Genomic DNA, 12,830 nt, shown 5'->3' on the forward strand with positions numbered 1-12,830 from the left:
AAAGAGCTAAACCCGAACGAAAAATTAAAAATATATGCTCAAATACCTTCTGTGTGTTTTAAGGAAATCGACGTCAACCAAATCTTTTCGAAAACTCCAGTTGGACGAGAGATTCAAGAATTCTTGAGAGCAGGCAATAAACCAAACGACGAATGGATGAAAAAGATAACACATGTCGTTTGTGACTGCATGGCAGCTGTTTACGGCGTGTAAGTATGATCAATTAACCAAAGTTGTTTCCGGTATCGTTCAACGCCAAAGTTCAGGAGACCAGAAACATTCTACAAAGAAATGCTTGCTCGATCTTTGGTGAAAACGTATCCAATACTGACTTCAACTGCATCGGTCGTTCCTCACGTAAGTTGCATATATTTCATACGTTTTATATTAAATATTACTTCAACACTTCTAATGTATAACGTAATTGATTTTACAAAGTTATCAGTCACTAGCATAACATAAACACGAGCATAAAGTCCAGAGATGCCAGATGTTTTTGAAAAATGTCTGCAACTGCTCGAAAAACCGGAAAAATGTGCTCGAAATCTGAAAAAAATCTATCCGTGATCCGAAAAAATTCCGCTCGCGCAGGCAAAAGTCTGTGAAAATCTGCACACATTTTAAGAAAATCTGCGAAAATATAAGGAGACTCTGACAACAATCGGCAGAAACCGTGGAAAAACTGCAAATATCTGCAAATTAATAAATATCTGCACACGGACTCCAAAAATCTGCGTTTTGCAGACAAATCTGCGCATTTGGTATCCCTGGTATAAACAACATAAACAAGGTTACACGGAAAAAAATGACTCATTTTGTCTTTAATTTGAACTATAGCGCACTGAACGAAAATATCAGCTCAAACGCGGATCATATCCCGCATAATCAATAACCATAAAACGTGCCTAACAACTAGTTCGGGATATAGCCCCGACTGTATGGGGTATCGATAAACAATATGGATTATCATCCGTTTATGGTTATTGATTATGCGGGATACACGACAAAAACGCTATGGGGATTCATGCTGCGCTTGCATACGAATGCCCAACCGTAAGCTGTGTATCTTCCAAAGTACGTCAATATAGTTGAATATTTTTACGACAGGGTCTACGTATCCGATTGGTACATGAACATATGTGTTTGAAGAAATATTTTATACAAAAAGAAAGCTTTTTTAGTCGAGGTAAAATATTTCACTCATTACCGTTAATTTTTTTATTGGTTATCTTAGGCACTTTGGTTTTATGAGAACGGTCGCGGTGTAGGAGCCCATGGTGGCAAAATTCAATACCGGATGGAGTATTTGGCAAAAAAATCACAACGGCGTCTTTTTCACCGAAACCATCATGCTCAGGCATCAGCTACTGTGCCACTCATTGATACTCAGGATAATGACGAATCAAATATTGGGGAATTGGTAAATAACATTACAAAACTTATGCTTGAATATGCATGTTCAATTGTGTTGTTACAGATTAACGAATGACAATTACAAATACCTACGGATCACACGAAGCCTCGAATATTTTATTTATGGAAGCGAACGTCTCATTATCGTAACAACCTTAGAAAGAACGCAACGCTCCTGCAATTTATAAAGGATTTTCCGATTACTGCAGCCTTCGAAGGACAACTGGTATATGAATCAATGCCCAAACACTTTCGTACTTACTAATTATATTATTGTTTTTAGATAACCCTTGATTTTGAGTCACTGCATCCAAATGCACCACCTTTCCAGGAGCTGTGGGAATGCATCCACCCGAAAATCTTGGATCAATTTCAAGACGTTCACAGATTTTTGAAAAACGATCTGGTCAGGGCATTGTGCATTATCCGTACCAAAAATCCGACCAGAGGAGTCAAGCGACCACATGACAGTGAAAACGAGAAGCAAGCGCGCAAACTCAATCCGTTGCACGGTATCGTGGAGTGGATCAATGTGAGTATACTACGACATCGAAAATATTCAAATATATTCTGAAAGCAACTTCAGTCCAAAAAGTTCCATTTCGATGGAAGTTTTTGATTATACTCGAGTTTTTTAATGCCGATAAATTGAGTATATATTTCTTCTTTTTTACAGCAGGGAATGGAACTACCACAGCCCGATGTTCCAATCATCGTTGTATTGGCAGCGTCATTTGACGTTGGTGATTGCAATATTGTGTGGAGAGACATCGTAGTACCAGTGGGGTCGGATCTTCTGAACGCTTTCGTTCTATTGCTGCAAACATTTGTTGTATGCAACGTAAAATGTCGCCCATCTGATAAGCTTTTCTATTCGTTCTTCTACGCATACTGCTTCAAAATCGATTCTCTGAGTACAACTGGCAATAAGTTTCTCAGTCAATTAAATTGATAATCGTTTTTACATTAAATTCGCCTTGTTTTGTTTTCGATTAAATTTCATTGTTATTAGTTTATATCAGTATAAGTATTAATCTTAATTAGTTCAATAAGTGCTCATATAAATAGTCTAAGTTTTGTTATGCTTTTCTAAATTTTATTGCAGTAACATTGGAATAAGCAATGCGTAAAAAAATTGAAATCTGCTCTTCGTTTATCCCAACGATCATTTATGAGCAAAAAAATATTTCTGAAATCTCGGCTGGTTTTATACGGTACTTTTTACATTTCGCCGAGATTACGGTTGCTATGATACCGAATAATCAGTTTGCGACTACCAAGATCTATCAAACTTTGCTGAATTTCGGTTAGATCTCATCTGAATGTTTACATTAAATACCGAGATTTCAGATATTTCATGCCGAAACTTCAGTTAGGTAAAACCGAGATTTACGAAAATATGCGACAGCTGTCATTTTTGTTTCAAACCGAGTGTCTCGGTAATTATTCTTTTACCGAGATCATTACTGAGCACTCAGTGGTGCTGTTCTCGGCAAAAAATTACCGAGATTCGGCAAAAAATTTCAAGTGTGTAGAACATTTGGCCTGTAAGATAGAGCTTCAGAGCTTTAGTTTTGACAGAAATTGCTATGCCCTCCTAAACGAAAGACTAAAAGTGACCTCTTTACCCTTGTGGGCTGCAAATATAACCACATTTTGATGTACGTAAGAGATGCGTAAAATTTATTCCTGCAAACAAATTACTAGATACCTTGTAGCGCATTTGGACGCCTTCATATTCCTCGAATATGACTTCAGTGATGACATGAATTGTATGCTCTGCGTGAATAAAAAATACCTCCCGCATGATGTTACGGTTTTGTCTTTAAAAACAAAAATTACCGGCTGAGAGATTATTCTTCTATGTCTGACTTAGTATACCAGATATCTGTTGAGATATATTCAATTTAATTTATAGTCGCAATGAGCACAAACCAAAATAATGTAATAATGTGCATCGGAAATTTGGTCCGAAATTTCGTAATCATCGAAATTGGAAGTTTAATTTCGCGAAATTTTAGGCGGAATTTAGCGAAATTCAACGAAATTTTTCGGCAATTTCGCGAAACCGAAATTTCGAGTTTTGCGAAATTATACGAAATCATTCGAAATCTCGCACAGCCTTACAATATATTATTGAGATAGTTTCTGCAAGTACAAATATTGCTGATTAAATTACTCAGACAGTGATAGTTTACGAAAATAATCACGGTAGTTAACCGTGGCATTTTACCAAATTGGACTGGAGTTGTTACAAAAATTTAGCTTTAGGAATCCGCTTATCTTCTGAACATTTGTAGGTATTGTATACAGTGAATGTGAATATGCGAACATTAGCAGTCACAAAAACGAGACAAAATCATTTATTTTACTAACGAGCTGAAGTTTGTCGGCACCTTAGCACAATAAGCCTACGTAAGTTGTTATGCAAATGAGCGTCTAATGTGAATAATAACACCAACACCTACCTGAAATTTGGTATTCTTTTCCTGTGTTGCTCGTACTTGAGTTTCAATAAGTTCACACTAAATGTGTTGCAATTCTAAAGCAGTTCACACAAAATGAGAAATTAATTCATTGCCACTTTAAGAACACTTACGATATTTCCAGAAAATTGAACGATAATAACACCTGATTAATTAGAGAAAAACTCACTTATAGAAACACTCGGCTGAACGGTAAACTAAACGTAACTCCAACTAGAATAAGATAGCTGCTAAAAGTTTCTCGAATGACTAGAGCACATCAACATTAGATTTTCTCCGATTTACTTTGCAGACACTTGGTGAATCAAATCGCCGCATAGAGAATGTTGACCAAGGCCGATTTGGATTGCAACCTATTGGAGCAGTATCAACGTTTACACTAGAAAAAACGAAAATTACGTATAACTTCAAACTGCAGTTTCCAAAACACAACACCACAACATGATCAGAGCAATCGATTTTCGCATGTTTCCATTTTCTTTTTCTGCATCCTCCATTCACAGCCGCAAACAAACGAAACTGGTTTTCTTCGCGATTTCGCTTACTTCTTTCAGTTGCGCACAAAAGTGTTCTCCAAAAAATGCAAATCGAAAATAATTGCACACGCCAAATGGACCGTAGTTTGATATCAAATACAGCTCTGCGATCGAAACAATAATTGGGCGTGAATATATGAAATTACTAACCACTTAGAACGGAAATCAATTTTTATCTATAAAAAATTAAATCGAAAGGAACGTGAAATAACACACACGTTAACGAAACCCGAACCATCAAGCGTGAATGTTTTCTGTTGACTGACCAGACCAGCATCGAGTATGGCCGCAGCCGACAATGAACGCATAGATCCGCACCTGCAACGGAGCATAAAACGCTATAGAAACAAATAAGAAGGGAGAGAAAACAAAGCATAACTTACGTTAGTGTGCGTGCTATCGCCGGGTTCAGGCTGCGCTCTGTAACTGTTTGGTTTTTATTTAGCGTTATTCACAAAATACGTGTCCAATATTTAAATGTCTTTTGCATCAAAATGTTCTTCACACTGGGTTTAGAACACAAAAGTCGGTAGAATTTTCATTCGAAAGAAAAGTAGAAACGAATATTTCAATAGAATTCAGTGTTGTCTTTTTCGGTAAAATCTGATATTTTTAGTAAAAGCAGTTGTTGTTAAAATTATTTTACTGAGTTTTTAGTAACAAAATTTGTGTCATAAGCTTGATTTACCTATATCGTCAGTGAAATTGGGTTGTTTAGCTATTCTTGGATTTGGATTTCTATATATCAGCTAAAAGAATGTAATTTTCTGAGAAAAACGTGATTTTTTATTCAAAATTGTATATCATTGTCCTTCGATTTTCAATAATGAAGAAATAAAAATCGCTCTAAACCGCTACAATGACATTTGGTACATGGGCGAACTGTCATTGTAGCGTGCCACCGGTGGTATCACATACATAAGACATACGTAACACTCAGGAATAAATCTTTCAAAAAAGTTGATACAAAATGAGCTACTCGAATGGTACCACACTCTGAATAAAATCACTATTTGAGTTGTTTTTGAAGACAGTGTACCTGCGCAGCCCTGCATTTGTCTCGTTCCTACTCGAAAAATGCTGCATTGATTTTTTAAACAACTTTTTAACAGTTCCTTATGGGATTTTTTTGGGGCTCGATAAAGCCGAGAAAAAGAAAATTTATTTTGTTCATTATTTGTCGAGCAGTGTGCAAGGGGGTGTGCAATTTTCTTACGCTATCTTACAGGGGAGGGGGGGGGGGTGAATTGATTATCTTACGTAAGAAAAACATTGTTGATGGAACTATTCAAAAAACCATGTTCATGAAAGTGTGGACGGTGAAAATTATAAAAAAAAAATTACGGAAGGCCGATTAACTCGAATTAGAGACAGAAAAGGAAACGGAGTATTGTGCTTGCTTCAGGATGATAAAACTATAATAAAAATCTATATTTAGTATATATAGTAAGATCTTACTAGGGGGGAGGGGGGTATCAAAACAACAAGGGGGAGAGGGGGGATTGAAAAAGTGGAAAAATATGCTCACGTAATTATTGAACGGCCCCTAAGAACTCGATGATTTGATTGATTCTTTTTAAAGGGACTTTTTTAGTCCCTCAAGAACTTGATGAGATAATGCCTTTTAGAGTGCCTGTATATAAGAGTGACGACACTGTCAAATTTTAAATAAGAATGATCTCTCAGTGGATCAACCAAGACTATGCTGTCGCTGTCAAACCACATATATTTGCTGCGCCAACATCTCAACGGACGCGGTTCCCCTGACAGCTATTAAAAAAGTCCAGCAAAAATTCTATTTAACTTGAAGTGGTTGCAGGAATAACTCTTCATTCTCACATTAGAAAGAGATAGCATGCTGTCATCCCCTTGGGATCAGCTCGCGTGGAGGAAAAAGAGAGTACGAAGTGTTACAGGCACATTGCCTAGATCCAGGATGACATGTCGCCGCTTTTATATACAGGCCCTCTAATACCTATGTTCTTTCATCTTGCATGAGATGGGTTCATTTGTTATTTATTTATTTTGAAGTTGTTATGTCACATGCGACGTTTTTATGTTCTTCACTTCGTTTTCTCGACCTCCAAAAAACATCAGAATGGGCTACGTCCCCACATTTTCGTTCATGGAAGCTTGATATACGAGATTTGACAGCGATCTCATTGTTGCTTCCGCTGCTTCCCACCTTCCGTAATTTTCATTGAATCATTAAAATTGACGTTACGATAACAACATCGTCGATGCTTCTTCCACAAATCGTATTGCATCGCATTTATATAATAAAAAATTGCGTGCATCAAGATAACAGAAATAGTTTATTCGTATGATTCAGGGAGGGAATTTTAAATCGGACTTAGGTTTTTATCGATATATGGTGCTTTAGTCTTTCTACAGCCAAATAATACTACGATGGCACAGTAAATTCTGCGAACTTTTCACTCAAAGCCACAGACAAATTAACTAAATTCATGCACTGTTAAATAACGTCTCCGTGGACAGTACAAAAAACAACAAAGAAACAATTATATTTTTAAAGGAATGAATAAACCAAAATCCGGCAAGGAATGGGAAACGATTGCCCGTTCGATAGAAGATGACAAGCAGGAAGAAATCGAAACACTGGAAGATTTGGAGGAGAAAATGCGGAACACCCCCAGAGGAATGTTTGTTAGCGGCTGGGAAGACCCGGATGATCTTATTGAGGAAGACAAGGATCCTAAAGGTATGTATGTGAAATTGTTACCGAAATAAACTTATCGACGATCATTTTCTTGTAGCGTCACTTGAACGATTAGCATTATGGGCTGCTGGGGAAAATAAACTGGAGGTTTTAGAAGAGGTCCTCCGTAAAAAGCCGTCAGTAGTCTCAGCCGTGGACGACGATGGTTATACTTCGCTACACAAGGCCTGCTACAATAACAATCGGATAATGGTCGAATTACTTTTGAGGTACGGTGCTAATCCTAACGCACGTACCGAACTCGGCTGGACGCCTCTACATTCGGCATGCAAATGGAACAGTGCAGAATGTGTCGCACTACTGCTACAGCATGGTGCTGATATCAATGCCGTTTCGCAAGGAGAACAAACACCATTACACATCGCGGCCAGCGTGTCAAACTGCAGAAGTACGCTTATGACATTATTAATGGACGAACGGATAAAGATAGATTTATTAAACAACTCAGGTGAAACGGCCGCTGATATTGCAAAGCGAACTGGCCTTTCCTATCCACTGTTTAAAATGGGCCATTCGGCTTTAACAGTAGAAACAGGATTACTGGATTAATGTTAAAAAGAAAAAATAGAACACTCGAAAAGTATGCAAGCTTTATTGTATAATTGTATATCGATGTAGTCTTACAATTGGCCACTCAACATAGTGCTTCTTCAATCAACTCGAGCTTTTTTCAACTGCGGTTCATTGGCTGGTTTTAATCCGTAATCCATAATCGTTGCGTTTGTGCTACTAGCAGCGATGTCTTGTAACATTTCGGCATGACTATGGTCACCAAATAGTCCCAATAATAACGCTACTCCGTATCCAGTTGCACGTTCTCCGCTGTGGACCGGAGAAGCCATGTCTATATGTAGCCACGCTCCATCATACTCAAATCCCAGATGTGCCCCAATGAAAAGTCCAGCACAACTAACCTGAGCATTACCACGATCCATAACTGAGTTTTTCATGTCCGCTACAGCTGAATTGAACTCGCTGAAATGTAATTCCGGACAATATGGAACTGGTGACAGTAGATCAGCTGTGTGACGCCCGATCGCGAGCGCCTTGATTTCCCAGCGCTCGCTATTGGTGAGAATAGCACCATGATACTTTCCTGTTGCAATACCTTGAGCTCCAGTCAGTGTGGCCATATCTAAAATTACTTTAGCTTTCAACTCACGATCAGCATAGCAAACTCCATCGGATAAAACCAAGCGACCTTCCGCATCAGTATTGTTGATTTCAACCGTAAGTCCGGAGTATAATTTATGTATGTCATCCGGGCGAGTTGAGTTCGGTCCGACGGAATTTTCTGCTAGGCAGAACACGGCGTGCAAATTCTGCCGGAAACCACTTTTTACAGCAGCGTAGAAAGCACCGAGAATAGCAGCAGCACCTCCGCAATCTCGTTTCATTCCGGGCATAGCCGTTTTACCTTTTATGCTAAGGCCACCAGTGTCAAAAACGATTCCCTTACCAACCCAAGCAACGGTTTCAGTTGCTCCGTCCGGCTTAAATGACAGTACCGCTAAAGCCGGAGGGTCTGCCGCAGCTTTTCCGACTCCATAAATACCACCAAAACCTTTCATTTTTAGCTCTTCACCACGAATAATCTGGAAATACAAATGGTGCATTAATAAAAATTTCATTCTCCAAACACAGACGATATTTTTTACCTTAGGCACTAGTTTTAACTCCTTGGCTACAGCTTCAACTTCATGCAGGAATCCCGATACATTCATTTCATTACACGGAGCATCTACGATTTTGGCAGTCAAACGAATCCCGTCTGCAGCATATTTCAGTACTTTAACATCCTCATCCGTCAAGGATGCGTCTCCGGCATCTCCTAACAGAACAAACTCGACACTGATTTTACTCGGCTGTGTAGGGTTTTGAACAGAGTTGTAGGTATCTACCGGCTTAGCACTCTTACGACAGTACAATGGATAAGCTCTGGCTACGGCGCAAGCAGATGCAAATACGTTGCTTCGTTCACATACGATAACTATCGTTTCGCTGAGCCCGGTTGTATGAGTCTGAACTAATTTTGTCAGTGCATGAGCTCGCGAATCCGTGTTATGTCGGGATGCTTTAGTTGGTAAAACCGCAATCCGAGCTTGGTCCAGGTATAGAGAACAGGAATTAGTCGGCGATGGGCGCAAGTGGGAAACCGCTTTTTGAAAGATTTCTGCCGACACACAAGGTTCTAGCTTGCAACGAATCCGGTCGAATGAGAGCTCGCTCAGGTGACGCTGTTGTCCAATTATTAACACGGGCATCTTCTGCGGATCTGAAGGATCCAGTTTACGATGAAAGCTTAGCTGACTCATTTTGCTGACGTGATGTAATGAGTTCGATTATCAATTTACCTCCTACTACTACGTGCGAACAATCAATAGGCTTAAAAGATAAACGAAAAATCTTTTTTTAACCATAAAAAGAACTTTATCTACATACTAGTTGCGAAGCAAGCAAGAATTGCAAGGCAACGCCGGTTGACGTTTGAAACTCGAAGACAAAGCGCACTCCTGGCGGCAAATAATGGCAAGAGGCATTCGCGTTGACGGTGTTGCTGATATTTGTTTGGTTTTTGCATGCGAAAAAGAACTAGTGTGAATTCCCCTACCAAAATCCTACCTACCTAAATTTTTGAAATCTTTCATTTTGGTAGGTGGAGAAATCGGGTAGCTAAAATCCGTATTTTATTATGTTATGTGAATTCACCCACCTCATTCTAGCGACCAAAATGAAATATTTCCGATACAGATCACTTCTAAACTAGCGCCTTTCGCAAAAGTGACTGGTATTATAACTAACAATTTTGGTAGGTAAGGTACGATTTTGTGAATTCACCTACCAAAAAAAGCCGTTCATCACCTACCAAAAATTCGAAATGGAAATTCTCTCAGGAACACTAACAAACTTGATACCAGGTAAAAATAATGCTTTAAGTTTTAGTAGCCAGGTTAAAAAAATGCTTGCGTAGGAAATAAAAAGTAATTTTCTATTTCTTGCATACACTACAGTAACCAGATCTACTGCGGGACACCAACTTAATTATTCAATGGGCGGGCAATTAGTTATGGTACTTATGTTAAGAATGGTAAATATACACGTTCATAGTATCAAAATTCTTTTTTTTTTTTTTTCAATTGTGTTTGTTTAGTAGTCCAGAATTTGTTCACGACTAAAAAACTCGTTTGGTTACAGCATTAGGCAAAATCATTTAAATTCTACATTTTTCTTTCAAATAATGGAGCTGAATATTATCAGATCATCAGATCATCAGATTTCTATCAGAAGGTATCAAAAGCACATTAATGAGTAAAATGATACTTGACTCTCTAACCCAGTGAAAATATGTGACAACTGCTGGTTCAATTTGGATGAAACCGCTGGGCAATTCAAAGGCGCGCGGGGAACTTTTGATAAAAATGACCAGACGGTTGAACCTGTGGCGAGCGGGGGTAGGTTGCCGAATCGGTTTTCAATCTACATTTTTTTACAGAGCAATTTTGGGTAACTACTCTGGCGTAGCGTCGTGGGGGCGGCCGTGGCCGTCCGCCCCGAGTGTCACCTTCGAGGGGGTGACACCCATGAGGAAAATTTTGATACGTGTCGATATCATATAAATTTGCTAAATTTGCTCCTAAGAGTATAATCTCAACCAATTTTTCGAAAACGGGTAGATTTAGTGCAGTTGAAAACGAATGTTCTAACTCTCACAATTTTTAATGACAAAATGATAACACTGCAACCTGGTTGGGGTGACACCCAAGGGGGAAGAGTGACACTAAAATTTTTCGCCCCCGGTATCACCCAGTCTCACTACGCCACTGGGTTACTATCAGACGGATTTCGGCTGAACTCAAACTTAATACTCTGTTACATAACAAATTTGTTTTTTGGGATATTTGCATCGAATACTTCGCATGTTTGTTCAACATTAAATCTAATCTGTAATATTTCGTTCTAAAAGTATCTTTTGTAGTGAAGCATATTTATCATTAATTTGGGTGCTTTCGTTTATCGCATCTCCTGAAAAATTTGCTTAATGGCACATATACCACTTTTGCTCTCAACGGCCCATTTGAAGTAATTCTTGTTTGTACGTCATCAGCAACTCACAGTTTTTTTACCGCTTCTCACCAAATTTAGCGAAGCGACGGCACACCTTATCAAAAATTAGCAAAAATCTTCCAACGCAGAATTTGGTCACATTGTTTTAAAAAGTTAACTACGATCCTAAGCTTCTCAAAAAACATCGATTCATTGAAGGAGTATGATATTTGTGGCCATATAGGCGGATATATAGGTTTTTCCACATTTTTAATACATGGCCCAAAAAATCGAAAATTGCAAAAATCTCCCAACGCAGAATTTAATCAAATTATTTTCAAAAAATAACTACGGTCCTAAGCTACTCAAAAAACATTATCTCATTGAAGCAGGATGATATTTGTGGTCATGAGAGCATATGCGAAAATACATAGGTTTTCCCACATTTTCAATACATGGTCCACCCCATCGTAAATTACAAAACTCTCCCAACGCAGAAATCAATGAAACTTTTTTCAAATTTAACCAAGATCCTAAGCTACTCAAAAAACATTATCTCATTGACGCAGGATGATATTTGTGGTCATGAGAGCATATGCGAGAATACATGGGTTTTCCCACATTTTTCATACATGGGCCACAAAATCGAAAATTGCAAAAATCTCCCAACGCAGAATTTAATCAAATTATTTTGAAAAATAACTACGGTCCTAAGCTACTTAAAAAACATGACCTCATTGAAGCAGGATGATGTTTGTGGTCATGAGAGCATAAACGAGAATACATAGGTTTTCCCACATTTTCAATACATGGTCCACCCCATCGTAAATTACAAAACTCTCCCAATGAAACTTTTTTTGAACTTAACTAAGATTCTAAGCTACTCAAAAAACATTACCTCATTGAAGGAATACATAGGTTTTCCCACATTTTCAATACATGGCCCACCCCATCGTAAATTACAAAACTCTCCCAACGCAGAAATGCATTTCTAGATCTCATACGAGTAAGAGATTTCCAGCACGAGACAATGAAGTGTGTTGTGCGATCCGAACCGCTCTTACTCGTCTCTTAAAATTAATGTGCAGTCTTCCAGCAGCGTTTGTTTCACTTGTAAAAAAAACGAATGGCACCCGATTTTTGGCTCTCAGTCGTCCCTTTACAAATTGATGTGCAGTATCCAAACAGCTTGTGCTTTACTCGTGAAAAAACGAGTAACACCCGATCCATGGTTCTCGGTTGTCCCTTTGCAAGTTATTGTGCAGTCTTTAAACAGCGTGTGTTTTACTCGTGAAAAAACGAGTGATACCCGATCCATGGCTCTTACTCGTCATTTAGAAAATGAATGTGTAATCTACCAACATCGTTTACTTTACTCGCGAAAAAATGAGTAGCCCCCGATCCATGGTAGAGATCGATGTGTATTACGTCATAAACAACTTGAACAGCGTAGAAGACTGAACGCATGAGATATGTCTTCAGTCTTGTCAGAATTCGAACGGGGCCGAATTGTCGGTGCACGTGAAGCTGGAGCTTCCATTGCAGAAACTGCAAAGTTGGTCGGTGTGTCAGCATCTACGGTTCGTAGAATTATGGCTGAATATTTAAACG

At 38.6% G+C, this 12,830-nt stretch overlaps 3 protein-coding genes across 17 annotated transcripts in view; 1 reads left to right on the forward strand and 2 right to left on the reverse strand.

The window, feature by feature from the left end:
* Positions 1-4,736, reverse strand: part of LOC129733255 (kinesin-like protein KIF21A) — an 88,789-nt gene extending 84,053 nt beyond the window's left edge. For 8 of the 14 annotated variants that reach the window (XM_055694968.1, XM_055694970.1, XM_055694969.1 and 5 more), the window contains exon 1: positions 3,882-4,710. The gene's annotated coding sequence lies outside the window, so the exon portion shown is untranslated. Of the gene's footprint in view, positions 1-3,881 lie in introns of all 14 variants that reach the window. The other 6 variants (XM_055694964.1, XM_055694963.1, XM_055694962.1 and 3 more) reach the window with 6 other exon arrangements.
* A 1,900-nt stretch (positions 4,737-6,636) lies between these two features.
* Positions 6,637-7,758, forward strand: LOC129731561 (ankyrin repeat domain-containing protein 49). Its single transcript, XM_055691656.1, has 2 exons — positions 6,637-7,157; positions 7,213-7,758. The coding sequence occupies exons 1-2, from the start codon at positions 6,974-6,976 to the stop codon at positions 7,722-7,724; spliced, it is 696 nt and encodes a 231-aa protein (XP_055547631.1). The 5' UTR covers positions 6,637-6,973; the 3' UTR covers positions 7,725-7,758.
* Positions 7,749-9,749, reverse strand: LOC129731560 (probable aminopeptidase NPEPL1). 2 transcript variants are annotated; one of them, XM_055691655.1, is made up of 3 exons: positions 9,618-9,749; positions 8,834-9,560; positions 7,749-8,770 (listed from the first exon to the last, which is right to left on the reverse strand). In XM_055691655.1, the coding sequence occupies exons 2-3, from the start codon at positions 9,488-9,490 to the stop codon at positions 7,826-7,828; spliced, it is 1,602 nt and encodes a 533-aa protein (XP_055547630.1). In that variant the 5' UTR covers positions 9,491-9,560; positions 9,618-9,749; the 3' UTR covers positions 7,749-7,825. The 2 variants fall into 2 exon arrangements, with proteins under 2 accessions (XP_055547630.1, XP_055547629.1); XM_055691654.1 differs by having other exon boundaries at positions 8,834-9,697.
* Positions 9,750-12,830: the final 3,081 nt, after the last annotated feature.

Source organism: Wyeomyia smithii, chromosome 3 (genome assembly GCF_029784165.1).
Source record: "Wyeomyia smithii strain HCP4-BCI-WySm-NY-G18 chromosome 3, ASM2978416v1, whole genome shotgun sequence".
Taxonomy (NCBI): Eukaryota; Metazoa; Arthropoda; class Insecta; order Diptera; family Culicidae; genus Wyeomyia; species Wyeomyia smithii.

Excerpts from the sequence above, each read along its gene's own strand:
- LOC129731560 (XM_055691655.1), bottom strand. The coding sequence starts at position 9,490 with ATGAGTCAGCTAAGCTTTCATCGTAAACTGGATCCTTCAGATCCGCAG. Across the intron at positions 8,771-8,833 it reads AGTTAAAACTAGTGCCTAAG|ATTATTCGTGGTGAAGAGCT; the intron begins GTAAAAAATATC and ends TTGTATTTCCAG.
- LOC129731561 (XM_055691656.1), top strand. The coding sequence starts at position 6,974 with ATGAATAAACCAAAATCCGGCAAGGAATGGGAAACGATTGCCCGTTCG. Across the intron at positions 7,158-7,212 it reads GGAAGACAAGGATCCTAAAG|CGTCACTTGAACGATTAGCA; the intron begins GTATGTATGTGA and ends ATTTTCTTGTAG.